The sequence below is a fragment of the Podarcis tiliguerta genome, assembly GCF_965153285.1.
Source record: "Podarcis tiliguerta genome assembly, chromosome: 12".
NCBI classification, from domain to species: Eukaryota; Metazoa; Chordata; class Lepidosauria; order Squamata; family Lacertidae; genus Podarcis; species Podarcis tiliguerta.
In genome coordinates, this window is record NC_139545.1 from 45,741,777 (window position 1) to 45,757,807 (window position 16,031).

Consider the following 16,031-nt stretch of genomic DNA (forward strand, 5'->3'; position numbering starts at 1 on the left):
AAAAAGACAAGCAGCCAGTTGTTCAGTAGTGGTTTCATTTTGTTAGAAGCCTGGCTTGATCTTCCCTGCTGTTGCATGTTCTGATGGCTTTGACAGAGGGCTCTACTTAAACAGGGTCCTCCCCAGTCTATACTGCTACAGTTGTGCTAGGCTTCCCTGTTTGCTAGTCAGTGAAGTTTGCCAAGCCTTCGTCTTCCAAGATTCCACCTGCTTTATTCAGCCACCTCTGTAACAGGTGAAGCCTAGAACCTCGGCAACCTTTCTGTGCCCTTAACAGAATTCCTTTGTGGCTTGTCTTGAAGGGTCATAAAATACGAAGGCCAAATTGAGATCTCGGAAGTTTCCTATCCCTGGTATATGTGATAGGTCAAAATAAATACATCATCTTTGGTATCTTCTGGTTGTTTTGCCATTGTTTTCATCGAAAGCAGTTTCTGCTATGCTTGGACAAGTTTTGAACTTCATATTCCCAAATCTTCTTTCCTCTTTTCCTCTCTGTTTCTCCTCCCCCTATCCTGGTCCCCAGCGAAAGTTGCCTGTGTGAAATCCAGGGATATGCACTGGGCATTAGTAGCGCATAGAGATCAACGAGATATCAACCTCTCCTCCCTCCGAATGCTAATAGTTGCTGATGGCGCCAATCCATGTAAGTGATGGCTGTGGAACAAAAGCAATTTTACCCCCTTCCTTTTTTTTTTTTATGTTATTTTGTATTGTTTTTAAGCATCCTATGTTTTCTTTTGCATGCATGAGCAGCATAAAAATAATAAATAAATATAAAAGTTAAGGGTTTATGACTGGGCGTTCTCTGACATACAAAGTGCCACTGACTTTGACTGGTGGGTGGCTTCCTCAGATATTTGTTACTTGCGTAATAATAATAATTTATTCTATCATGAATAGCAAAAAAAAAAAAAAAAAAAAAAAAAGGTTAATGAACATTTTGAGGTTTGCCACAAAGTGTTTTCAGGAGCTAATTCATTTTGGATTGTGTGTGTGTGAGGTTTGTGTTTTGGTTTCTTTTCTTTAGCAAATCCTGGAGCAAACCTGATATTCCATAGAAGCAAATCCAATTATAAGTGACATGACAACTTGTTATGTAAAGGCTGAATCAAATTTATCCTTAAGCAGTACAAAAGAACAGAAGGTTTCTCCACAAAACATTTGAAACTTAGGGGAAATTATTTTATGTTCATACTTGGGCACACAGATCAAAGTAAAAAATAAATAGAATTTTTTTTATCACGTATGAAGGGTGTGCTATGTGCTATCAGTAGTAGCCAATTCCTCTTTCTGCTCTTAACTTCCATCTACCTAATTGTATTTTAGTTATTACGGCTGTTTTATTCTATACTTGCCCAAACAGGTCTACAAATCAGAAGTAGAACATAAATAATACCCAAAAGAAATCACTAAGAGCCAACACCCACAATTAAACACAAAGTCATTAAATCTCAGATATCCTTGGAAATAAAGCTATTTGCACACAGTATCTAAAAACTAATAAATAAGGAGTAAGGTGAGACTCTTGAGGAAGCGAGTTCCACAGCCTCAGTGCCACCACTGAGAAGGCCTTGTTAGATGTTGCCACTCTCTACATCTCCAACAGAGGAGTCTCCATAGATAACTTGATTGGTTAGACAGATTCGTATGGGAGATGGTCATCTTTGAATTACCCAGACCCTCAACCTGTCTAGATTTATACAAGTAAAAAAACAACCTAGCACCTTTAATTGGAACTTGGAAACATCGTGCATGTATTTTGTACTTTTCTGTGCATACCAAAGTACGAAAAATAAAAGTGAGATTAAGCCATTTAAAGCAGTTGGGGACAGTTTCTCTGCTGAAACCATACATGAAGGAGAACAATCTCTTTTTAAGTTGCCAACATCCTATAACTGTGGGAGTTTTTGGTTTTTGTTTTAATTAAGGTGTAATTAAATAGTAAGAGCTGTTTTCAGCTCTGTACAGGACATCCCCAGTGGGATTCTAAGTCCCCTTTCCCCTTTGAAGAGCAAAACCCCGTACCGACTGCTTTCGGAAAGCCCTTGGTTTCAAAAGCAGATTGCATGATGTGGATTGTTCTGTTAGAAGCCTTCCTGGGCTCATGAACCTAGTTGTGTAGTTCTATAGATCTCACCTCATATGTCTTGAAAATTGTAACTAGGCTGGTAGCAAATTTATTTCTCTTTGGAGGGAATCCGTTAGATTCTTTTGCCACTTTCTGTTCATAATTGCTCTATTTTTGTCCTGGAAACATTGCTTATTGCATATAGACCTTATATTGATGTCAGATTTTCTTTTTACTCCAGGGTCTATTTCCTCTTGTGATGCATTTCTTAATGTCTTCCAAAGCAAAGGCCTCAGACAAGAAGTCATTTGCCCTTGTGCTAGTTCGCCAGAGGCTCTCACAGTGGCTATTAGAAGGTACTGTATATTTAAATTTAAAATGAGTGATCCTGAAGGCAACATAGCTTCATGTATACAGCTGTCCCAGAATTGAATAAATGGAAAATATCAGTCCTTTAGGAACGCTTTGGATCAGAAACTTTAAGTCACTCTTTGTTGTTATTAATTCTTTGTTATTTTCTTTCTTTTCAATTAATCAGTTTATAAATTTAAAAGATTCTGATATCTTGTTCAAGTGTTTCTCATTAAAGTATTACAGGATACAAGACATTTATATATTTCAGACAGCTATATTAAACTTTTTGTAATCTAATCCCCCCCCTTTTCTTTCAAAAGTTAATTTTCTCAACTTTAAAAAAACTACATACTTTATAGAGTTTCAATAAGGTTTTTGTATTCTGATGTCCATGGTTTCACCCACAAAACATACATGAAAGCTATTTACCTGAGGAGGTACATAGTGTTGTTGGCGAACAAGTAGCTTATAGACTACACTGTTGGACCAGGCAGACCCACTTGGTGGATAAGCTTGGGCAGGGCACCATCTTTTGGCTTAGCCTATCTTACAATACAAATGTCAGCATAAAATTGACAAAAAGAGAAGGTCCCACAGACAGAGAGCAGACTACAAATGTGGTGACAGGCTTTGCATGGTTCTGATTTAACTTTCATTGACATGTGGCATTTGTGCCATGGCAAATTCTTCAGTAACAAACCAGCAATGATTCGAAATCATTGTCAGGCTACCAGATGATGGGTAGCATGCAGAACATGTTGTTTTGATTCTTCTTATTTGACAACTGGATATTCCTTTTTAGGCAGGACAAAATGTGTGCATGTATCTTTAGAAACATGGGCTGCAACCTACAAATAGTCAAAGCATTTTTTAATCCCACAACCAAAACTTGAAGCCCTATTCATGATGCATGCCTAACACCTCTGGACTTCAAGGACTTTGCAAGTTAGCACCAAGAGTTTGAAAACGTTGCAATAATGCTCTCTGCTCATCCATTTGAAAAGCTTTGAGTTGCTTCCAGAAACCATGCATTATGCACGCTTAAATGCAATAGAAATCAGTAAAAATCATAAACCAATTACCGTATTTTTCGCTCTATAAGACGCACCAGACCACAAGACGCACCTAGTTTTTGGAGGAAAACAAGAAAAAAATATTCTGAATCTCAGAAGCAAGAACAGCAAGAGGGATCGCTGCGCAGTGAAAGCAGCAATCCCTCTTGCTGTTCTGGCTTCTGGGATAGCTGTGCAGCCTGCATTCGCTTCATAAGACGCACACACATTTCCCCTTACTTTTTAGGAGGGAAAAAGTGAGTCTTATAGAGCTAAAAATACGGTATCTATGTGCAAGATGAGTATTGGGATCTAAGCTTACTCGCTCTAATAAAGTTTATTTTCTTTTTGCGGTACTTGTACACCTTATTTGTATCCGTGTTGAGTGATGATGGGACAAAGCTCACCTTAAAAATATACACAAGGTGGTATTATGTTCAGCATGACAGTTGCAGAAGGGTACAGGCTCAGAGATAATGTTGATCAATAGTGTGGTCGAGCCTTCCTTCTAAATGATGGATATGACATTAATCACGGCTGCCCGTTTACCAGCTTCTCATTTGTTATGCCTTAATGCACATTAAAACCCTCCCATAACTGGAGTGCTCAGTCCTTTTTTGCTGGTATCATGTTGGGAGGAAGGGAAAAGCCCCTTAGCATCTTTTAATTTAAATTTATGGCACCAGCCATCTTTCCCCCCTCTTAATGAACATGGTTAGCTAATACCCATCTAGTATTTCATGCATTGCGGGGAACGCCATAGTAATTAAAGATAAGCCCTGCAGGCAGCAGTTTCTTGGTACGGATTGCAAAAGGCAGAGAGGCACACTCACTTCACTGTTCGACCTGGAATATGTCTTGGGCTCTGCCTGCACTATGTGAAAACATCTGCCATAACTAAAAATGGCATTGTGTTGAAAGAGCCGTGTCACTAAAACAAACACCTTGACTTTTGTACTTTCTCACCTTCAAGAGTCCTATGAAAGAAGTATGTTTGTGTTGACATAAAATAGGCTCGGCTGGTTTTGTGTGTCAAGGCAAAAAGATCAGAAATGGAACAGTTTAAAGAGCTTTAAAAATAATAATCTTGTGGCCTCTGTGTATTGATATATATATATAAAACACTGCAGATTGAGAGCTGCTGTCTATTTGATGCTTTCTTCATATTTGCAGGCCAACAGATGATAGCAATCAGCCGCCAGGCAGAGGGGTCCTTTCCATGCACGGTCTTACCTATGGAGTCATCAGAGTGGATTCTGAAGAAAAGCTTTCTGTTTTAACAGTGCAAGATGTTGGCTTGGTGATGCCAGGAGGTAAGGCTCCCCCACCCCAAAGCTTTTGCCAGAAAATAGGAAACCTGCTTTAAAAAAAACAAAACAAAAACTCTGTTATTCAAAGACATGCCAGATTTCCACAGCGTAGATAAATAGCTTTAAACTAAATGTTGTAATTTCCCTACTCGGGAATCTCTGCAGTTTTATATATATGAAGAGGGTCTGAATTGTGGGCATGCCAAAAAACTCAAAGCAAATTTAACAAAAACCATAGACTATATTCATGATTCATAGACACACCATTTTCCAAATAGTGCCAACTCCATTAGTCAGTTTTTCAGGAACTTTTAAAAAAATATTTTCTTCCCCTCTCGGTGCCCTCATATTTCTCTATGGAACATGTGTATACAATTATTATATATATATATATATATTTAAAAAATGCAGGTTGTGATAACTTTGAGATTGATACCCTGGGTTTGAACTTTCAAAAGTGGCATGAAGCTGTAATTCCTTTTATGTAAGGCCAGGTTTTTCCATGAAAGGGCCTCTAATAAATCACACCCCTTTTTGTCTTCTTTGTTATAAAACTGCGACAAGGTGATGGTTTCTTTCTTCTTCTTTTATGTTCGGAACCCTTATTCTCCCTTCCCCACCTCCAATGTGTGTCTTTATCTGATTCTACAGCCACAGCTAATGTGGAGCTGGGTGCCTTGCTGTATCTTTTCACAGCGGATGGAAACGGGCTGCAAAGCCAGGACTCCTTGCACTTATAAAGGCATTCTGGCTCTTGCTTAACCTTCTTTCCTCTGCCACCTTGGCTCCTTTCCCATTCCTAAACATATGCTTGTCTCGGGATTTACTGCAGAAGCAATCAATCAGGAGTCCTATATGGCATTCCCCTTTTATGACCAAGATTGGAAACAGCAGAAGCCTAAGGAGGCGGAGAAACTTTTAGCATGGTGGAATAATCTGCTATGAAGTTGTAGTGCAGGCTGATTCCTGAGGACTTCTTTTCTTGACGGTGTCATGTATCCCCAGCCTTAAAAAAATGTTTTTTTTATAAGAATACCCTAATAATAAGTATTAAGGTAAAGGGGACCCCTGACCATTAGGTCCAGTCGTGACCGACTCTGGGGTCATCTCACTTTATTGGTCGAGGGAGCCGGCATACAGCTTCCAGGTCATGTGGCCAGCATGATTAAGCTGCTTCTGGCAAACCAGAGCAGCGCACGGAAATGCCGTTTTCCTTCCTGCCTGAGCAGTACCTTTTTATCTACTTGCACTTTAACGTGCTTTCAAACTGCTAGGTTGGCAGGAGCAGGAACCGAGCAACGGGAGCTCACCCCGTTGTGGGGATTCGAACCGCCGACCTTCTGATCGGCAAGTCCTAGGCTCTGTGGTTTAACCCACAGCGCCACCCGCGTCCCTAATAATAAGTATTAGGGCTGTTCTTATCCTTCTACATGCATCCTCCTTAACAGTTTTCCAGTGGTAAATTTGCATCATAAGAGTCTCCATGGCCACATTCCCAGGGAGACTCCAAAAGTGCAGGTGTTAGTTCACATCCTGAGCAGCTATTTGACATGACTGCAATCATGTGCATAGTTATCTGGACATAAGCTGCATCTTGTGGGGGGTTTTTGTGGCTGCTTGTAAAACGAGCTGAGTTTTAACAAAGGTCTTCTGCCAGCTGAAATGCAACCTTTAGGTTTTAATTAGAAATGCAAACAAGTCTTGCAGGCAGGTGTTTCCATTTAAACTGTTAGGGTGAGGTAGGGACCCTACCAAAGAAAATGAAATAAGTCCCCCAGCTTCTGCTTGATGGTTTTCTTCATTCTCTGACTTTTTCTAACACCCGAATACTTTGCTGTCACCTCATTCATTTTCCTGCTCTGAAAGAAATCCCCGAGCTACACCCAACTCCACTTCGCTTTCTGGAACAGAATGCCTAGTGTGTAACCTCAACCCAAGATTTAAGGTGTGATTTTGTTCGGAGAATTGCTTCTGTAGCTTTCTCTTCTCGCTATAGCACTCAAAAACCTTCTTCTTTGGGAAAAGGTGTGTGTGTGTGTGTGTGTGCTGGCAACAGTAGTTACCGTGACAACCCTTCCCGGCGCTGAATAGAAGTTTGGCATTTGGTAGGAAGCAAACTCAAGATATCTTTCGTATTAGCTGTTTCAGAGCTTGAAAGACAGCACAAGCAATTAAAGCCACATCTAACACCCCATGCAGGGTGCGAAACTAGATTTTAAAATCTCTGTTTGTATGAATACTGTGTGATAAAACTATGAAATCAACTTGACAGTTTGGTTCTATTATCTACATGCATCTTTTGCAAGACTTGCAAACCGTATTTCTTTTCTCTTTTTTTTAAAAAAACTTTTTTGCCTTCTCTCAATAGCCATAATGTGTGCCGTGAAGCCTGATGGAGTTCCTCAACTCTGTCGGACAGATGAAGTAGGGGAACTCTGTGTATGCGCTATTGCAACAGGTACATCTTATTATGGACTCTCTGGAATGACCAAAAACACATTTGAGGTGAGTTTGAGTTCTACAGGTCTGTTCCCTGCTTAGCCCTTCAAGATTGAATAATGCTTTTGGATTAGTACTACTGCTAATGATTCAGGGTTTGTTTTTGTTTTTTGGTGCACATGCAAAACTACTGACAAACTTTCCCAGTGGTTTTGTTAGACAAGTGGTACATCTAGCCCATTATAGCCTACAGTCACAGACAATAGCTTTCCTTGGGTTTCCAGTAGAGGGCTTTCCTATTGTCTCCTATCTGATAATTTAAATGGAGATGTCAGGGATTGATCTTGCAGTCTTCTGCATGCAATTCATATGCTTTGCCACTGAGCCCCACATCTCACTCAGTTGGAACAAGAATTTATGGTGAACTTTTCTTAAAAGAGGAAAACACTATCCCTTCCGAAACGTTAAATATTTTATACTGGAAGCCATTTAATCGGAAGGGAAGGGAAGGATTGACTGTAACGTGGATGCACACTTTAATGTGTGTGTTTTATGCATGGTTTTATGATACAAGGATGAATGTACCTGACTGTGCATCTTGGGAAAGGGGCTGCAAATAGATCAGAGCCGAGCTCGTGATTCTTCCCTACAGAAGCCCACTCCTGTCTTCCCCTGAGCTTCCTTCAGTTCTGCAGGCAAATTTAGGGCATGCAGGAAGGAAAAGCAGTTCAGCTGTTGCTCTTGTTAAACAGCTGGAAGTCAGGAGCCCTTGTCAATGTACTACAGAATCACCCAGAGATCCATCAGCCTATTTTTTGAACACTCTTGCTCTAAAGCCGACTCAGTAACAAAATAAAAGTTGATGTCCTGCACTTTTCTCTCTGTGTGTGTCCATCTTGCAGGTGTTCCCCATGACCAGTTCAGGTGCCCCAATCAGCGAATACCCTTTCATAAGAACTGGGCTGCTGGGGTTTATTGGCCCAGGTGGGCTTGTCTTTGTTGTTGGCAAAATGGATGGGCTGATGGTCGTCAGCGGGCGGAGGCACAACGCAGATGACATTGTAGCCACGGCGCTCGCGGTGGAACCAATGAAGTTTGTCTACAGGGGAAGGTTTGCGTCACTTTTCTCCCCCAGAAATAAATAAATATTGGATTGTGGAAAAGGCATTTGCATTGCTTAGGGCAGATGCTCTTTTCGTACCAGAAAAAAAGCCATAGCAAAAACATTTTTATTTTTTAAAAAAATATTGTTTATTTTATGCATTTATATCCCACTGCATAACCAGGTTCTCAAGACAGCTTTGCTATGAGACCAAAAACAAGTAAATATTTCTACAGAATAGCAGATCAGTAAGAAAACATAAAAAGCACCATGAAAATAGTGACAAAGCTAAAGCAAATTTAGAGCAGGAGCAAATTAAAAGGCCCAAGGAAATTAGAAAGGGCTTTTCCTGGTACTGAAATGACCTCAGAGTAGGCGAGCTTCTCTGGGAAAGGGCATTCCATTGACGGTGTATCACAAATAGAGCCAAATGCATCTAAATAAAAACGTGGACAGTGGTGCCTCTTTGCTGTTGTGTCGCTTTAAGCCTTATTTTTCTGCCGCATTGATGGGCTTGATCATATACAGAGCAATAACATCTTCTGCGATGACTCTGTGTGTTAAGCTTTGGAAAATCTGAAACAAGCTCTTCTTTTCTAAAAGCTGTTCTTCAGCAGTGCTCTATTTTAAAATCATGTAGGTGTTGCGTGCAGCTGGCTTTTTCTAGAATAAATAAGAACTGGAGCCCCAATCTTCTCAATTGCATAACTAATGAGCAATGAGTCACAGAGGATAATGAAATACAGTTTTCTCTGCACTTGGTATTCTTACACAGTTATCTGTCCTGGTTTGCACACCCCACAGAATAGCAGTGTTTTCAGTGAGCGTTCTTCATGACGAGAGGATAGTTATCGTTGCTGAGCAAAGGCCGGACTCTACGGAGGAAGACAGCTTTCAGTGGATGAGCAGAGTGCTACAGGTACAGTTGCTTAAGCTGTAATCTGCAGGGTCAAATGGAAAGTTGGGGTGGCCAGGTGTGCCTCACCTTCCCTGGAAGCATGAGCCTAAATTTCTCCATCTATTGCCACTCACATACAGAGGTGAGACATCAATATTCAAAACAAAAGCCATTCTCACTGCCACCCAATTAATCCTTCTGTATCCTCCCTGGAATCTTCCACTGCACAAAGAGTCATATTCTTTGTTTGGACAGGCTTTAAGAGTTATTTTTAATTCTCCTCCACCGCCTCTTGGAACAAGCGACTGCTACTCCCCTGTCTTCCGATTAGAGTAGCAGTAACCGTACTGTGGACTTGCATGAGCTTTAAGAAAAATCAAGGAATGGTGTGTGAAAGGTGGTTTTTCATGCCGGTGGAGAATACACAGCAGGATACGAAGCACAAAAGTGATACCAGCCTTGCTTAATGGCTCTTCATTTTTCCACTTTGGTGTGGAGAACTCGCTTCAGGTCTTGGGTTCCCTGCAACCCACAGGCTGCTTAAGCACAACCTCACTGAGAGCACCCTCCCCACTGTCTGTTTGCACAGAAGGTGCCAGATATTGGTCGTTGCATATAAGGTCCCTTGACACATGTTTATTCTATGAGGCCTTGTGCACTCAGAGAGAGCATGGGAAGTTTTATAAACGTGGCAGCATAGCATTCCAGGTTTTGCTGCATACTTGATTGAAAAAAGAAAACGCTTTGAAGTGGTTTTGTTTCAAGTGTAATGAGCCATGTGGGGTAATGAGAGTCATAGCTCATAGGTTGCATGGTGCTGAGTCGGGGAGGTGGGAGTTTTTAATTGCCTTACGCATTTAACTTCACATTGTATTTAGCAGTGTGCCCTATAGTAGCAACACTGAGCAGAATAAAGCAAGTCAGAATTAATTCTGTTTACCTGGGTGGTGGTCTCTCAGCCTTTTTTGTGTCACATGGATTGCCTTTGTAATCACTTTTGGTAGAGGTCCCTTTTAAGTAGAGGAATTCTGCAGGTGAAGTAAGTTGCTTCAAGAAACATTGATGGGAAGATGAAACCTCATCAGAAATGCTCCCTTGCTAAATCAATGGTTGGAGCTAAGGCTGGATCGGTGGGCGTGGCAGGAGTTGGGTATCACTGTCTCCTGTCATGTTTAAGTCTCATGCTGGATCCCACAGAGAAAGCAGTGAGACAGGCCAGATGTTGCAGGACCACGGATAGCTCCACTTGAGCAACTTCCTCTGATAGGGTTAAGAGCAGTCTGAGCTTTTTTAAGCATCCTCCTCAGTTATGTATCCTCCCTTCTGGTGCATTCCTTGCAGTGCAGGACCAGGATCAGACTGCTCAGGAGAAGGTTACAGATCCTAATGCTATGGAAGTTTGTTCTTGTGGGCTCTTGTCTATCAGCCCCAGACACAGTGGTCTTCCAATCTCCAGGAGCAGGCTTGAAGCTCTGGACCTGGTTTGATTCCATAGCTGGAGGCGCCTGCAACCTCAGACTCTGAACCTTGATCCCTGCTAGACCTTTGGGTCATTACAATGACACTCTGGTGGAATCCATGAGTTTATTGCACATTTGTCAGTGTTGGGACACACAGGCTCTCTTGCTTTGTAGTATAGACTATATTGTGCTCCTTGGTGTTGTCTAAAGCTATAATACTTTGAATATGTGTGCTGGTAAGGTCTCATTTGTTATTGTGAGGACAACCAGGATGTTTTGAGATTCTGGGCAGTTTTGAAGAAGCTCGTTGTATTCCATAATCGGCATACTTTTGACCTGGAAGTTCATGACGGAGAGCGGACAGTTCATCCAGGATCTTCTTCTACCGTTTTCATATACAAACAGTGAGCTAGTAAGACTTAGACAGGAACATGTTCTTCTCTTTCTCTTTCATAGGTATAATTTGTCTTGGCTTGTAGTGCACAGCCAATGTGCACAGTGACTAAGGAGCCATGGACCATTTGGTTTTGACATGTTTTGTGTCTCTGAGTTTGCTTATTTGAGATCACCAACTAAGTGATCTTGACAGTCTCAGACTTTTTATACTTCTGCCTTGAATTCACAGTACATTATTGGATTCACATGACATTATTGCTTTCAAGCAGGCATGTCCACCAGGTCAATCGCGATCTACTGGTTGATTGCGTGGGTGTCCCCGGATCGATCGTGGACTGAAGGAAAGTGATCTCCTGGGTGTTCCTTATCCCTCCCCTTAAAAAAGCTCAACAACTTTGGGTAATCCTCCCATAAAAAAAACTCAACAACTCCTGGTAATGACAGTGGGTGGATCACAGCCAGTATTTTTATACTGGGAGTAGATCGCAGTCTCTTGGGAGTTGGACATGCCTGTTTTAGAGGGTAGAGAATTTCCAGATACCTTTTTATAGCTCCTCCTTGCACATCTGACCTTGCATTAAATTCCCTTTTTTAACGTTTCTAGGCTATAGACAGTATTCATCAAGTGGGAGTTTACTGCCTAGCCCTGGTACCAGCAAACACACTCCCAAAGACTCCTCTAGGTGGAATCCACTTATCCGAAACGAAGCAGCTTTTCCTCGAAGGAGCACTGCATCCCTGTAATGTGTTGATGTGTCCACACACCTGTGTAACAAACCTGCCTAAACCAAGACAAAAACAGCCAGGTAAGCTCAATGGCTCCATAAATAATAGGCTTACTGGATACTTTAGGAACATAGGAAGCTGCCTTTCTACTGGGCCAGATCAGTGCTCCATCTAGTTCAGTACTGTCTACAATGATATGTTCATTAGTCGTTGAGACGCCGACTTTAGTACATAGGTATTGCAGAAAATTATTCTGATCCAATTGAAGATACAAACTGTTGATGCTCCTCTGTGAACTTGCTGCATGTGTCCCTTGCTACTCAAAAAGTCATTGGGCTGTGGTGTTTGTTGAACCTCCCAGCAGTAGTGGAAATCTGGAAAGGCTCACCTTGATGAGAAGGAAGGAGATGCTGCTGGGCAGTAGGCTTTTCATTGTCTGTTATCTTGGTTCATCTAATCGTCCCTGCTCCTCCAGCTCTAGGGAGATTAGCTGAGAATGATAACTAGAGGTAAAAACTCACTGGTCAATGATGTCTCCTTGCCTGTCATGAGTAGTTCTTCTTCTTTCGTAAAGCTTCTCTAACTTTCCTCCACCTCTGCGAGTCATCGAAATTCTGTAGACGGGAAGCTATATTTTCTTATTAACATATGTAGGGTAGAAGAGTCAAGGTTCTGGCCTCACCTTAGCCATATTGGTTGACCTCTTCTTCAGGGGTAGAAATGTTTTTATGTTGTTCTTCTGTTGTCATCTAGGTGTGTGTCACTTCATGAAAATGCTTGTCAGTCATTCTTGTTTATTATGGTTGTATAGTAATATCATGGGGAAACCAGCCCACAAAGGGAACCTATTCTGTTGTGTGCTGAACATTTGCATCTAAAGTAGGAGATACTTAGCACATTTAGCAAGTTTTAGCACATACTGTGTTGCCGCATATAGCGGTTTGAGTTTTGCATTGTAGTACTTGCATGTTGTTGTTGCTTTATTGTACTGTAAAAATCTTTCTATAGAAATTGGCCCTGCCTCTGTGATGGTGGGGAATCTCGTCTCTGGAAAAAGAATTGCTCAGGCAAGCGGCAGAGATTTGGGTCAAATAGAAGATAACGATCAAGCCAGAAAGGTAAAGCAGATAACCTTCCTTATAGGTTGTGGGGCGTCACAGAATGGCATAGTTGTTGTACGATACGTGCAGCGTTTATTGGACACATGCGGGTAAACTCAAAACTGGAATAGAAGTTTTTTTCTTGTCATTTCCAGATCTCGTAGTAAGGTTGCAATTTGCTTTGAACACATGCTGGAAAAGCAGGATAGAAATACTTCAAATAAATGAATAAATTCTAAAAGCCAGGTTTCATTGAACTGATGGTTGTGTGAACAGGCCTATATTTCATTGCCAGTATGTGATACAGAAACCAGATGTGGCTATCACTTTATAGCACTTGCAGACTTGATTCTAAAATGCATATTTTTTCTTTTCTTTGAGAATCTTTGTGTGTGTGTGTGTGTTTATGGCTGACGTGATAATTGTTATGAATAGTATTCAGTTTTAAAGTTGCCCCAATAATTCCTATAAATGTTCATTGAATATATCTCTTGGATATATTGTTTCCTGTTCATATAACCCATGCAGGCGTATCTCGCAGTCTTAAATGGTTTTAAGCCTCTTAAGACAATAGAGCATTGCTATGTTGATTGATGAACAAGATGTAGTATAGCAGTTTATTTTAAATTCTTGGCTTTAAAATACTTATATCCTGCCTTTTCAGTTTTCCATTCCCAAAAGTATTAAGTTTATTCCTCCACAATGATATATGCATGTGTAAAACTGGCAGCAGTGTCCAAGAGGGGAAGGGGCAGCTCTCTAAAAATGCTTGTAAAAATGTTTAATAGAGTATTATGCTTCTTACCTCTCCTCTCTCTCCTCCGCATACAGTTCCTGTTTCTCTCAGAAGTCTTACAATGGAGGGCGCAAACGACTCCTGACCACGTGCTTTACACACTGCTAAATTGTAGGGTAAGGATATCTGGGTTTTATTTACATTATGGGGGTATCTTTTGGGCAGGGGCTTCAAGCACAAAACAATTCCCTTTAAAGCCTTAAAATAACAAATCCCAATAAAATTGTCTAAAATTGACTTGTACCCCAAGCAGAAAAAAAAACATTTATAATACTTGTAAAAAATTTCAAACTTCTGAAAGTGTTCTTGGGAATGCGGTTTGGTCACTGTTACTTAGAATGCCTTTGCTAATCTTACTTCCACCATGGAAGTGCATGGATTGTACAGGCTAGAATATAATAATGTTTGCTTTCTCTTTGTACCATGCCCTGCCCTTCTTCTGCTGTCAGCCTGCCTATTAGGTGGAGCTGCTTGCTTCCTTAGGTTTCAGTGCAAAAGCTGTTGGGGGGAAATCAGTGCATTGTGCCAGTAAGAGACCATCCCTGAGCTCATCACATCCTGCCTTTGCTACACTCTAGGCCTGCCTTTAAAAAATAAATAAATACCCACAACTGTGCAGAGGTAGCCAGATCACCCGGAGATCCATTAACTTTATTAACTGTGCAATTATCCTCTTCTCAGGTGATGATGTGACGATCATGAATAGCACCAAATCCTTCATTTGCAACTTATCTTCAGTTGGGTTTTCCCCCCCTCAAACATTCCATCTAGTCTCTATGATTAAGCCATTTCAGTACATAAAAGCAGTCGATGCATGATAATGGAGCGTGCCACCATTCTATTGTGCAGTGAACACTTATCTTTTTGAGGCAGATAGTTAAATAAATTCTGGAGTTGTGCGAGAGAGAGAGATGTGCATTATGAATAAGAATTAGTTTCTTCAACAGTTGGGAGGATGTGTGTTTACATTTAGAAATTTGAGGGAAATAATAGCTTCAGGTGCTTCAAAACGTGTGACATTCCTTCTGATAGTTTTTTGGTTTCGTTCTTGGGACATTCAATTTGAATACTTTTTTATTGCCTGTAGAAGCTCCCAGTTGTGATGGGGACTGGAAACTGTGATTTCCAGTTAAAATGTGAAACACAGATGCTACAAGTACAGGCTCTTCCTCTTGCTTGAATTGGGTGGAGAATTCCTCAGCTGCCCATTTACTGAATCCAATCATTTTTCTGCCACGAGGCTGGCAGGGAGGGAGCAGTTTTATATGTGTCTGTAACTTGAAACAATCTGAGGCTCGTGGTTCCACTTCAGCGCCCTTCCTCCAGTTTCCATTGTTTGAATTTAGCTTGTGGGGCATGGGCACAGTCTCTTAAACAGTCTCTTGAACTCTGTAAGGTGCTGGGAAGTCTGTGCGCTTTACTATTAACAATAAATATTGATATATGATATATGATATAAATATTGATGTATCACCCAAGTTGTCTTTGTGGAATCCACACGTGGTTGGGAATTTGGAGTAATGTGGGGGTGGAATAATAGGAAGTAGGTCCAGAAACGGGATGCGGGTGGCGCTGTGGGTTAAACCACTGAGCCTAGGACTTGCCGATCAGAAGGTTGGCGGTTCGAATCCCCGCGACGGGGTGAGCTCCTGTTGCTCGGTCCCTGCTCCTGCTCTGGTTCGCCAGAAGCGGCTTAGTCATGCTGGCCACATGACCCGGAAGCTGTACGCCGGCTCCCTCGGCCAATAAAGCGAGATGAGCGCCGCAACCCCAGAGTCGGCCACGACTGGACCTAATGGTCAGGGGTCCAGAAACAACTCAAAAGGCATGGATTGCTCAAGTGAGCAGAGCAGAGCACATGGTGAGGCATCTCACTGTATTCAGTGAAATTATTACGATTCCATATAGTATTCTCTCTCTCTCTCCCCACCCCCTTCACCCACACAACCACCCTCTCATTCTGAAAGAGAGAAGAGCCAGTGTCTTCCATGCAGACAGTGTCCAGTAATCTCACTTGCTGCTTCCCTTCCCCAAAGCCATTCTGAGAGGAGTTCCAGGCTCTGCCAGTAGAGAAGAGGAGGCAGAAGATGGCCTCACTCCCAGGGTTCAGTGAGATTTGCTTTGGGTCTGTGCTTGCTAGGTATAAGCACCCAGGCATGTCAGCTTAGTCCTGTGGATCACTCTTAGGACCAGTTGAACAGAGGAGCAGGAGATCTTCCTCTGATTCCATGCTTCTTTTCACAGATATAGCATGAAGATGGGTGCAAGAACCTGCCCCTGGGGAGGCTACGTATTTTCAGCTTGGCCCGAAAATGAAGGCCAACCCA

General features: G+C 41.6%; 1 protein-coding gene across 7 annotated transcripts in view; it reads left to right on the forward strand.

Annotated features, from left to right (window-relative positions):
* DIP2C (disco interacting protein 2 homolog C) overlaps positions 1 to 16,031 on the forward strand; it is a 293,236-nt gene that overhangs the window by 232,951 nt on the left and 44,254 nt on the right. For all 7 annotated transcript variants that reach the window (XM_083406060.1, XM_083406057.1, XM_083406061.1 and 4 more), the window contains 9 exons: positions 527 to 646; positions 2,313 to 2,427; positions 4,651 to 4,790; positions 7,156 to 7,292; positions 8,129 to 8,337; positions 9,133 to 9,247; positions 11,687 to 11,888; positions 12,817 to 12,926; positions 13,740 to 13,820. In XM_083406060.1, the coding sequence (XP_083262186.1) occupies positions 527 to 646; positions 2,313 to 2,427; positions 4,651 to 4,790; positions 7,156 to 7,292; positions 8,129 to 8,337; positions 9,133 to 9,247; positions 11,687 to 11,888; positions 12,817 to 12,926; positions 13,740 to 13,820 (1,229 nt within the window). The remainder of the gene's footprint in view (positions 1 to 526; positions 647 to 2,312; positions 2,428 to 4,650; positions 4,791 to 7,155; positions 7,293 to 8,128; positions 8,338 to 9,132; positions 9,248 to 11,686; positions 11,889 to 12,816; positions 12,927 to 13,739; positions 13,821 to 16,031) is intronic.